The 11,299-nt window shown below is 42.9% G+C and overlaps 3 protein-coding genes across 3 annotated transcripts in view; 1 reads left to right on the top strand and 2 right to left on the bottom strand.

Annotated features, from left to right (window-relative positions):
- Window positions 1-196: 196 nt before the first annotated feature.
- LOC113205908 (sarcalumenin) lies at window positions 197-3,984 on the top strand. The gene is made up of 10 exons (XM_052264571.1): window positions 197-331; window positions 362-501; window positions 579-645; window positions 730-764; window positions 842-1,046; window positions 1,125-1,241; window positions 1,314-1,486; window positions 1,578-1,769; window positions 1,851-2,114; window positions 2,227-3,984. Exons 4-10 carry the CDS (start codon window positions 762-764, stop codon window positions 2,608-2,610), a joined length of 1,338 nt encoding a protein of 445 aa, XP_052120531.1. The 5' UTR covers window positions 197-331; window positions 362-501; window positions 579-645; window positions 730-761; the 3' UTR covers window positions 2,611-3,984.
- A 159-nt stretch (window positions 3,985-4,143) lies between these two features.
- On the bottom strand, window positions 4,144-5,784 carry LOC113205912 (putative protein FAM10A4; the record flags this gene model as incomplete). Its single annotated transcript, XM_052264572.1, is given in 4 exon segments — window positions 4,144-4,388; window positions 4,470-4,637; window positions 4,727-5,021; window positions 5,670-5,784. Coding segments are annotated over 4 exon segments (768 nt in total), but the record flags the coding sequence as incomplete, so codon positions are not given.
- A 255-nt stretch (window positions 5,785-6,039) lies between these two features.
- LOC113205900 (uncharacterized) overlaps window positions 6,040-11,299 on the bottom strand; it is a 12,557-nt gene continuing 7,297 nt past the window's right edge. Inside the window, exons 4-17 of the mRNA XM_026421690.2 lie at window positions 10,629-10,881; window positions 10,387-10,549; window positions 10,080-10,299; window positions 9,559-9,986; window positions 9,206-9,481; window positions 8,874-9,125; window positions 8,519-8,788; window positions 8,244-8,420; window positions 7,790-8,012; window positions 7,295-7,653; window positions 6,962-7,172; window positions 6,697-6,878; window positions 6,422-6,593; window positions 6,040-6,344 (exon numbers count right to left, since the gene is read on the bottom strand). Of these exons, the coding sequence (XP_026277475.1) occupies window positions 6,193-6,344; window positions 6,422-6,593; window positions 6,697-6,878; window positions 6,962-7,172; window positions 7,295-7,653; window positions 7,790-8,012; window positions 8,244-8,420; window positions 8,519-8,788; window positions 8,874-9,125; window positions 9,206-9,481; window positions 9,559-9,986; window positions 10,080-10,299; window positions 10,387-10,549; window positions 10,629-10,881 (3,338 nt within the window). The 3' untranslated portion in view covers window positions 6,040-6,192. The remainder of the gene's footprint in view (window positions 6,345-6,421; window positions 6,594-6,696; window positions 6,879-6,961; window positions 7,173-7,294; window positions 7,654-7,789; window positions 8,013-8,243; window positions 8,421-8,518; window positions 8,789-8,873; window positions 9,126-9,205; window positions 9,482-9,558; window positions 9,987-10,079; window positions 10,300-10,386; window positions 10,550-10,628; window positions 10,882-11,299) is intronic.

Below are 11,299 nucleotides of genomic sequence, written 5' to 3'. Positions count from 1 at the left end.
GGTGCAGAGTCCGCAGAAGAAGCAACTGAGGGTGGGGAATCAGCTGAAAATGCTGCCGAGGGTGCAGAGTCCGCAGAAGAAGCAACTGAGGGTGGAGAATCTGCTGAGAATGCTGCCGAAGGTGCAGAATCTGCCGAGGAGGCTACTGAAGGAGCAGAATCTGCTGAGGAGGCCTCTGAAGTTGCAGAGTCCGCAGAGGAAGTAACTGAGGGTGCTGAGTCCGTAGAGGACGCAGCTGAGGGTGCAGAGTCCACAGAGGAAGCAGCTGAAGGTGCTGAGTCAGCAGAGGAAGCAACTGAAGGTGCTGAGTCCGCAGAGGAAGTAACTGAAGGTGCTGAATCCGCAGAGGAAGTAACTGAAGGCGCTGAGTCTGTTGAGGCAGAGGCGGCAAGTGGGGAATCCAAGGAGGAGGCATCTGAGGGTGGCGATTCAAAGGAAGAAACCACAGAATCGGTTCAAGAGGAGACCGCAGACAAAGATGACAAAGAGGCAGTGGATGAGGTAAGTGATCTTCATACATTTAAAATTAATATTTTCTAGCAAATTTACAAAATAACCAACATTTACTGTTTTTGTAGCCTATTGCATCTGCAGAATCGGCCGAGGAAGTGGAATCGCAGGCAGAGGGTGAAGAAGAGAGCAAAGGTGGGTTGTGGATCTAATGATAATTAAATGATGTTTCAAAACAATTTTTCAACAAAGCCTTTGATGATCTCTTTCCAAATTTAGAAACTGAAGAACTGCCAGAGGAAGACTTAACAATGGTATGCATTCTCAAAGGACACGAGTTTACATTCTGACGTTATACTTGATTGGGTAATACATCTTTTTTTTAATATAGGAACTTGAAATTCCCGAGAATCTAAGACCAAGACAACATATTGGACATATTCTTAAACTTGACGAAGAGTCGGCCGAATCCGAGGTTGTACTGGAAAAAGTAACAGACGCAACACTACGAGAATTAAAACGTCTTTACGACACTGCAATCAAACCACTAGAGCTTCTCTACAAGTACCGCGACCTCAGCAACAGGCACTTTGGAGGTAAATTATATTATGTATTTATGTTAAAAACAATTCCAAATTCAGGTTGGTTTAATTTCAAATTTTCTTCAAAACTAGACCCAGAAATATTTTCCAAACCACTGATTTTGTTTATGGGACCATGGAGTGGAGGCAAATCAACCATAATCAACTATTTGCTTGATAATGAATACAATCAGCTTTCACTGAGGACAGGTAATAGAATACTATTTAAATTGTGAAAATAACTTGCTTTGATATGTCTTACACATCCCATGTAATTCCTAGGTGCTGAACCATCCCCTGCCTATTTCAACATTCTTATGCATGGCGAACGCAGTGAGATTTTAGATGGTACCCAGTTAGCTGCAGATTGGACATTCTCTGGACTACAAAAGTTTGGGCAAGGACTCTTAGACCGTCTTAGGGGAGTAAAACTCAAGTCCCCCCTATTGGAAAAGGTTTGAGCTGTCAAATATACTGCAAATTATATTTAAAAAGGAAAAAAAAATATTCTAGGGCAATCACTAAATTGACCTTCGTCTGTCATAGGTAAACATAGTGGAGATTCCTGGCATCCTGGAAATCAGGAAGCAAGTGGAGCGCATGTTCCCATTCAATGACGCTTGTCAGTGGTTTATTGACAGAGCAGATATTATATTCCTTGTCTATGACCCATCTAAATTGGATGTTGGACCAGAGACAGAGGCTATTCTTGACCAGCTAAAAGGAAGAGAGTACCAAGTAAGAAAAAAGAAATATCTTGGACTTCCTCTCATAATAGGCTGCAGTAGAGAAGACAACTAAAATCTTGTTTGTTCACAGACTCGCATCATCCTCAACAAAGCAGACCAGGTTAAACCAGAGGAGTTGATGAGAGTACAGGGCACACTCATTTGGAACATCAGCCCGCTGATGTCAAGCGCAGAGCCACCCATAATGTACTCCACTTCCTTATGGTCAATGCCGTATGAGAATGGAGCACCAATCCGCTTACTGCAGGCTCAAGAGCATGCATTCCTACGAGACTTAAGAGAAGCTATCAATAAAAGAGTGGATAACAAGATAGCAAGTGCACGCCGTTTTGCTGTAAGTTATCAACAGTTTTAAGTTATATGATTTAACAATGAATTAATTGTGTAAGCTTTGAATTTATGATAACAGTTTAGCCTTGAAGTTAATTCAATGATTTGCTTTGTAGGTTCGTGTGCGTAATCATGCTAAAATGGTGGACTGCTACTTGACCACCTATTATAACCACAAATCATTCTTTGGCAACAAGAAGAAGACTGCAGATGATATTATTGAACATCCTCAGGACTATCACATTTATGAAGGACTGAGTACTCTCACCAATATTTCTCGCTACGATTTACCAGACCCAGAAACATATCGCGACTTTTTCAAACTCAATCCTCTCTACGAATTCCAACAATTGGCAGCAACCTGCACATACTTCAGAGGATGCCCTATTAACAGACTTGATGTTGCAATTGCCTATGACTTGCCCGAATTAGTGGGGAAATATAAGATGAATGTTGAAGACGCACTAGAGCAACATGAGAAGAAACAACCTAAAAGTTGAGATCATATAATGAGGTGAAGAAGCCCAAGGACTAAAAGCCTTCTCTTGAAAAGGTGAGGTTTCGACTATGAATCAAAGTGACTTCAATGTATACTTTTCTGGCATAAGACCTTTGCAATTAAATAAATCTAGAAGTCACAAAGTAATCTTTTTGTCATAAATGCAACTTATACCAAGATCTCTGTCATTCATGTAGTTTTTCTAAATCAACAACAGAGGTCAAGTACAAGCTGATAAAAGTTCATTTTCTTTTTCAAGTTCCTTTTTTAAGCTTTGTATGCTGATATAAATAATAGGAACTGCATGTTAGACTTGTAAATATTTGATTTTTGTTGTAAGTACAAATGTGATGTGATACCATTTACAATACTGCGGGGTCCATGCACACTTGTACAGCATTTCTAATTTTGTTTTTTTCCTAGTCAAAAAACTAATAACACGTTTCAAAGGCAAGGTTCCTGAATCTTCTATGGGCTACAGGCCATACGCCTCTACCCATGTAATAAGACAGAGTTGAAAACAGCTGTCCTTTGACAGCAAAATGTGATACCTTGTTGACTTAATGACTGACCACTGACCAGTAGCCCGGCCAGTCTCATGAAGCATAATCAAGTAAAATCTTATAGCATGTTATCTCAGGGCTTCATTTTCCTTAGAAAACTGAGGCTTCTGAGAAGGTGCAATAAGCTGGTGTAGTAAGCCAAGTGAGAAAAGCAACAGTCATCATTCCTTGACAGAGCTCTCCAGTGAAAAGCGTAAGTCTTAGCACCAGATCTCATTTTGTGCTGTATAAAATCATTTTAAAAACAGAAAAAGTTCCATAGAGTTTTGAAACAATTTGGCATACAGCAACTAAATACATGCTACTACCAATGTGATGAATCAGCCTGAGTTATATTTGAGTTCATTGCCAAACACTGGAAGTCAAAAACGTTTAAAACTCTGTGAAATAAACATGAAATAAAAAAAAAATAGCAGCAAAAAATTTGTTAGCCAAAGTGTGATGGGGCAAGTCAAATGGGTTCAGCCCACTTACAAAAAGAGGAGTGCGCTATTATCCATAAACGCTGGAGTAAGCTTGGAGAGCACTAACAACTTTCAATCCCTTTGTTGGCAGGGTTTAACATTTAAGTTATTCTCATGTTTCTGATCGCAGTGAATTATTTATGGAACATCAAGTACCAAAGTGACATGACTGCATAGTAATGAGGTAATTTTTAAGATGCTATGTAAATAATTATCATGTCCAGTCTAAGGTTGTGAGAGGCAGGGCCAAATGCTGTGAGTGTAAATTAAAAAAGTAATGTGTACAGGTATGATTTAAGAGAAGAATTTTTTAAGAAAATCTAATAAAAATCAATAAAAGTCAAGAAATTGAGCTGAATATTTTCTCCTCCCACCACTAACAAAGTTCAAGTTAATCAGAATGCTGAGTAAGAGGTATTTAGGAAATTCAGAACCCAGAGTGTTAGAGTTAACCCAAAACCTTTCAATTGGGTGTAAAGCTGCTAATTTTTTTTGTTGAGTACTTACATTTGGAGTAACTTCTCGCAGCCATTCATCAACCTGGTCATCAAAGTCAATTTTGGCAGCAGAGCGTAGATCCTTGGCAGCTTCTTCCCACTGACCCAACAGGCGATGAGCTCGTCCTTTGAACTTATATGCTTGGGCACTGTCTGGATTTAGTTTCAAAGCTTGACTGCAGTCACGAATGCAGGCATTGGGTTTTTGAAGTTTAAGATATGCTTGACCCCTTTTAGCATAGAGTATAGCCTTTCCTGTAGACAGTTAGAGGAAACTCACTTCATCTTGAGTCATTCAGATTTTAAGATAATTCAAACAGTTTGTAGGATGCATACCAGGGTTGAGAGAAATCGATTCAGAGTACAATTTGATGGCATTTTCAAATTCTCCTGATTGGAATGCCTGCACAGCTTCAGTTGCTTTTTCACTTGATTTGTCTATGTCTTCCTCAGAGACTTCCTTCTCTGCATTTGGAAAAGCTGTATCATCCAGTGTGTCTGGTTCTGTTCACAAAAGAAAACGACTATCAGAATTAAGTTTGATCCATACACACAATAAGTTCTCCTTCAATTTTTTTTAGATAAAATATTACCAATAACACCCTCATTGTCTAACTCAACATCACTCTCTTCACTTTCAGCTTCTGGCTCAGGTTGAGGCTCTGGTTCCACTTTGGCTTCACGTTTGGGTGTAAATGCGGTTGGTTTAGGGTCAGCTTTAGTGCTGGATAGAGGAATTTTTCCGCCAAGCGATTCAATGTAATCCTTAAAAAACTTGAATTCATCTGCGTGCAATATAGATGGTTTCGCTTTGCACACTTCAATGAAAGCTTTCAGCTGAGCCAGTTGTTCTGAACCGAAAGCTGCCATCCTTAAGTCGATGAAACTCTGAAAGCAATGACGAAATTGTGAGTCAAGAAAGGAAATACAAAAACAATAAACAATTGGTCGCCTTAATTGTAACACTACGGTAACATGTATGTGACACTTTTCATTAATCAAACAATGTCAAGAGTGCTGTGAGGTAAAGAAGTGATTCCATACCATAACTAAATATGACACAAAATTTTAAAGGCATGCAAGTTATTGGCAAGACAAACGCCTTAAACTCAAGAAACATAACCTTAGAAAAAACACGATCTCACGATCTACTGAAGCGTGATTAGGCACTTTTCAAGTAGAGAAACGTAAAGAACACAGCGATTTCACAAGCAAAAATAAATTAGAAATTAAAGCGAGCTGGGCATAGACTAACTTCGGTCAGCTGCAATCTGATCTCACAAGAACTCTAGTTTGCACGGCACTGCAAATATCTCCCGACCATCACAACATTGCTAGACAGCACGGAGCCGGCAACGATGGTGTACGTGCGTCTTGAATTCAATACAAGTCTAACTTCACACGGTAAAACAAGAGGCTAAGCCTATGCAACCAATACAAATGAAACTTAAAAGTCAGTGAAGTACCTGGATAATAAGCGATGAGAGGATGCGGACGACTTATCAATCGAATCGTCTCGTAATCCGGCCGCTCCACTGTTCCGTGATCCGTGATGGTGGATTCGTCCTTCTTCGGCTTTCGCTTTCGTTCGTTCATTCGGGACGACCGAACCGAACCAGACCCCCACCACTCACTTTTGACGTTGCCCGCGAAATTTTGAGTATTGAATCGCAGCCCATTGAACAGTTTCAGTAGAACGGCAATCGTTGTTCACTAAGAAAATTCAGGGACTTGCGAATTAAATGAATGAGCTTCTTCACCATCAAAGCTTTGTCGTTTTGAACTACTTTCGTCAATATATTTGAATAAATATATTTGTCAGCGACAACTACAGTTTGGTAGTTATCTCCTCTATTTGTTAATTGAATAACAGGGAAATAAGGAAATAAATAATGTAAACATGCACTTCAGTAATTCATCATGACTTTATTAAAGAAATTTGAATACAGTACGTAAATATTAAAAATACAAAATATGACATTTGACATTATCAGAATGCCCTCACTCCTTTCTTGGATATAGTAAAAACAAGTACTAATATAGTACACACAAACTAAGATTAGATTTTTCCTATTCTGTGAACAGACCAACTACGGAAGATCTTGCGAGCAGGTTTTTTCAACTCTCTCCCATGAGCCACCTCTACTTCTAGGGAGGCACCATTATTTAGTGCAAGCCATGTGTGAACTTCATTAGTATCTGGTGCAGCGGCTAAAAACAAAATTTAATAGTGTTTAAATATTTGAGAATACACAACCGTAATTTGAACGTGAAACAATTACACCTACCCGACAATAAGTCCTGTAGAGTTGTTCTCCGTGAGGCAACAATATCTTTACTTGCACTGCGAATTTCAAATAGAAGACCTGCTTGTCTAGATATTGGCGAGGAAGAGTCTAGTTGGAAGTGGAGATCAAACCTTGGATTTGGAACAGCAGGCAAAAGACGGGACTTTGCAACCTTAAAAAAAGAAACACTGTGTCTTAAGACTTATACTTTAAATGCAAATGGTTTTTGTAAAGATTCAATTAAGTGAAAAAAAATTCAATATGAACATATTTACCGTCTTTCCTGATGCACTATTCCCACTTAATCGACTCACTTTCTCAGGGCTCACAGCAGTTTGTAACTTAACTCGACAGTAGAGTTGAGCAACATGAGCTATGTGAAGTCCTTGAGCTTGTAGAACTCTGCCTTCAACACCAACATAAGTGTCAGGCCGAGGACTAGCAAGCCCTTTTAAATCTTACGAAGGATAGAAAAAATATTGTAAGAGACATATGACCATAATGAGAAACTTTCAGAACTTTAAGAATATGTCATTTTACCTGTTGGTCGTTTTGGTTTTGAAATAATAAGACTGGGTTGTGACACAGCATGAGACAATATTTCTCCACTCATGATGTCAGAAGCGTCTGACTCATCAACAGTGCGTGGTTGCAGACTTAAGGCAACACCTGTACGACCATTTTTTCCATTCTTCTCTTCATGAACGTTGATTTCAGATCTAAATCTTCTTAGACGAAGGCCTTGTTTTACCTATAAAAAACGTCAAACCAAAAATTAATCTATGCATTACATATCTTAAGAGTAGATGTTGGTAATTTAAAATTTGTTTAGAGATGTATGAATAATTAGTAACGCAGAGATACTTATTGTACCTTTTGTTTCATGATTCGCAAGCTGCTGTATTCATTTCCCTTCCTAAAATGATTCTCATCATCACCATTTATGGAAGAGTCGCCATTATTGGGACTAGGTGGACTTAGTGATGGTTTGGATGATCGCAGTGAAAAGCGGCCAGGGGAATTATGATTACTACGAGGTGAGCTAACCATAAGTCGAGGAACAGGCAAAGGTGAGGATGTGGTAGACTGTGCAGGGCTCCAATTATTACCATTGTCGACAATTGAGCCTCTTAACTCAGTGCCACTATTATTGCCATTAAGCTTATTATGAATCGGATCTGAAGAACTCCAGGACTTTTCAATTAAATCCATCTGAAACCCATTTGATGAAGCTAGATAGTAAAGAGGGAGAACAAGAATTTGTAACATCAATTTGAACTCTTTTTTAAAAAGATATTATGGAATAATTTTTGTTTGATGTGTTTCTTTCTGATTTAGAAAAGTTGTACTGTAAAACTATAAACATACCATCTTTAAGGTTGCTTTTGTTCTGAAGTGTGACTGTTCTAGGCGGTGGAGGAGGGGGATCAGCATGAAGCCTCAGACGGGACCGTTCCATTGATGGACGTCTAATAATTGGTTTAAAACTATAATTGGAATCCCTCTCACTCTCTGCTTTAAGTGGAAGACGAGGCGAACTTGTGCAACTATTCACACTTGGAGCAGTGCTGGGAGCATAACTGCTGATACTCTACAAAACAAGCAAAAAAAAAACAAAAAACAACACACAGATATAATAAAACATAAACTGACATTAATCTAAGATGAAACAATAAACAAAGCAAAAAGTGTTTGTTTTATAAAACAAAATTAAAATTTCTTGGTTCATCCTTTTTTTCCCTATTCATTTAAAATGGCAAAATAACACATATACTTCATTTAGAAGAAATTTTTAAAGAGTATACATATTAATCACACACACCTCAGTCTCCATATCAGAAATCACTTTTATTTTGATCTCAACACTGCCAGACTTTGTGCCTTGAAGTTGAAACCACTGTGGTGCATCAAGAGCTGAGCAACGCCTTATTTCATCACAGGACAAAGTGATACTACCTAAGAAGTCCTTCATGCCAAAAACATCATGATCCCACATAAACTGAAATAGAAAACCAACCGTAATTAGAGTTCTTCCCTTACACTATAGTTTTATCATTGTTTAATTTTATGGTATACTACACAGACAAGTGAACATACAATATCCAAAGTTTCATTATTATGAGGCATTCCTGTTATTGTGCTCTCCTCCCATGTTGGATTAAGGGTCTTTTTCTTTATGCAAGTCTTGTACTTGCATTCTCCATTAACTTTCACTTCACAATACGGGTCACTAAAGCCATTTAAGTCCTTTGAAACTAGATCACGGGCTTTAATTAAACTGACTTCAATTAGACCATGGCCATTGGACAGGAGATTGCTTATATCAAATACACTGCTATCATTATCTTTGTGTGTCAAAAGCATTTTCTGGAAGAAATTTTTTTGGTTCAAAAGGAGTTTTAAATTAGTTTAACAGTGTCCATACCCTAAACAAAATTTCAGGGGTACTTACTGCTTGATGCATCCAAGTGTTACTGTTACGTTTCCCCTTATTAAAAGTTGAAAATTCATCTATATTTCTTTGACTATCAGGTGATGCGGGACGTTCTCTGTCTTTCTCACGAATGCTACCTGATTCAGTGCGGTTGGCTGAGCGGGAGGAAGAGACAGAGGCAACTGGTTGGAATGCAACAGAAACAGTTATGTTGGCAACTGCACTTCCGCCTGTTAATGCCAACTGACGTCTTAATACTTTCCGTTCACCCTGGAATTCAAATAATAACATAATAACTAAACTTAGTTCACTTATAATTACTGTGCACTTGTTTGTCATTAAAATTATACCTGATTGAAGTTAAATACAGCTACCCCTAACAGATCAGTGTCTGCCATTTTTGAAGAGCTCCATGAGCAAATTACAAAGGACAATGATGCCTGAGAGAAATCAGACACAAGTATCTGCATGCGAGATTCCCAGTTTGGTGATGTTGTGCCACGCATGTAATGTGTCGTTTTCACTTTTTGACGATTGTTAAATATCATACAGTAAGGATTACACTCATTTTGATCCGATGCAGACAGTCCTTCGGCACCGTGGATCACCACAAACAGGACGCCTCCCTGAAAGCAACAGAGCGTTTAATGATTGCAGTTTACCTCCCATCAATTCGTGTAGGTGATGGTGCCCTGGCGCCCACCTGCTGCATGGCATCTGAAGGCACCGGCTGGTCCGCCTGCGCCAGGGGGTCGTGCTGCAGGGGGACCGTCATGGGAGGCAGAGTCGTGTACTCAAGGTGCGCGTTGATGACGGGGAGCTGCATCGAGGCTCTGGTGGGCTTCCGATGCAGCACCGTGTCCACCGCGAGGGAGGGCGACCCTTCCAGAGCATACGCCGACAGGGGCAGCTCGTACTGGGCCAACGTGAGCGCGCCCACCAGGCGCTTGGTCTTCAGCTTCACCTGCAGGCGGTCGGTCGGAGCCTGCAGCTGCGCCGCACCCACCAGAAACGACACGCTGTCGGACCACGACGACAGCTGCGAGGCCGGCGACAGCTGGCAGGTGCGGCGCTGCGACCCCAGCGTCACCACGAGCCAGCGGGCGCCACCCTCGTCGGGGCCGGGCGCACCTGGGAGACAGAAGAATTAAGTAAACGTGCAGGCCAAGGCATGGCGAAGGGAATGACCAGTCGTCGCCCTACGGCTGCACCATGGCTGCGCACCTAGTCCCACCGCCTGGCTGATAGAGAGCCCCAGGGTCAGCACTCCACTGGCCAGGCTCTCGCCGTCGCCGTCGCCAGCGTCTTTGGCGGGCCGGGGGCAGTCGGGGGCCACGAGCACCAGGTCCAGGTGGCCAGGGTCCACCAGGGACGTCACCAGGGCGTCCATCACCAGCGAGTGTATCCACGTCTTGAGTAGCGGGACCTCCATGGCTTGGACGGACTGAAAACACAACAACACACGAACTGATGAGTCACATTGAATCACGATAGTGGGGTGTCCAGAAGACTCGCACCCTCTCGACTTTACCTTGAGGATCCTCACGCTGAACCAGATGTCAGGCTTCTCCACGAAGGTCACGGACAGGTGCGTGATGTGCGGGAACGGGGCGTTGATGTCGAGGGTGAGCGTCGCCAGCACCTGGCCGCTGAGGTGCAGCTTCTCCATCGCCAGGTCCAGGTCCATGCCCACTCTGAAACGACGGCACGCAAAGTGAGCCCCCGCTCCAGCCATAACGTCCATCGGTCGACACTCGGCTCGCCCCTTCTTACCCTTTGCCGAAGAGGCGGGTGCGGAGGACGCATCGGAAGTCGTCGCTGGGGTGGAGCTCGACGTGGGCCTGCAGGGCCACCTGGTGGCAGGGCGCCAGCGTGGGGCCGTCCGTGTGGCCGCCCAGCCCGGCCATGCCGCGCAGCGAGGACAGCGTCAGCGGCACACAGCGCCCGCCCACCAGCTCGCTCGCGCGCAGCCCGCGCAGCAGGGGCGTCTGCGAGCCCAGGCACAGCTGCCGCAGCTCCAGGCTCTCTGGAGAAAACAATTTCAAAAATGTGAGAGGAGAGACACATGTGTGGAGAATGCGACCGGTGCCTCCAAAGCCCCTCACTCTGGCTGACGCGTCTATCGGGGCGGCCATCTCATCATACCCGCCCGCGCGATCAATATGCCACCGGCGGCGGGGCAGAGCTCCATAATACCGGTATTGCGCCAGCATCGAGCGGGCCCCGGCCGGGCCCCCCCGGGGGCGCGTGTTTTAAAGCCCGTGTCTGGCAGCCCGGGACAATACAGACAAACGAGACAAGCAGGGCGTCGATAACCCGCGGCCGCGGCGTGTTTCAGCTCTAGTGGCGGCGCAATGTTGAAAAGTCAAACACGGAACAGGGCTATACGAGGTGGTGCGTGCGCACGCCATGCGGCCATGCGGGCATGTCTTCGCCCCCCCCCC

Source organism: Frankliniella occidentalis, unplaced genomic scaffold (assembly GCF_000697945.3).
Source record: "Frankliniella occidentalis isolate FOCC.00 unplaced genomic scaffold, Focc_3.1 Scaffold20, whole genome shotgun sequence".
NCBI classification, from domain to species: Eukaryota; Metazoa; Arthropoda; class Insecta; order Thysanoptera; family Thripidae; genus Frankliniella; species Frankliniella occidentalis.
This window is presented reverse-complemented; position numbering and strand designations above follow the sequence as displayed.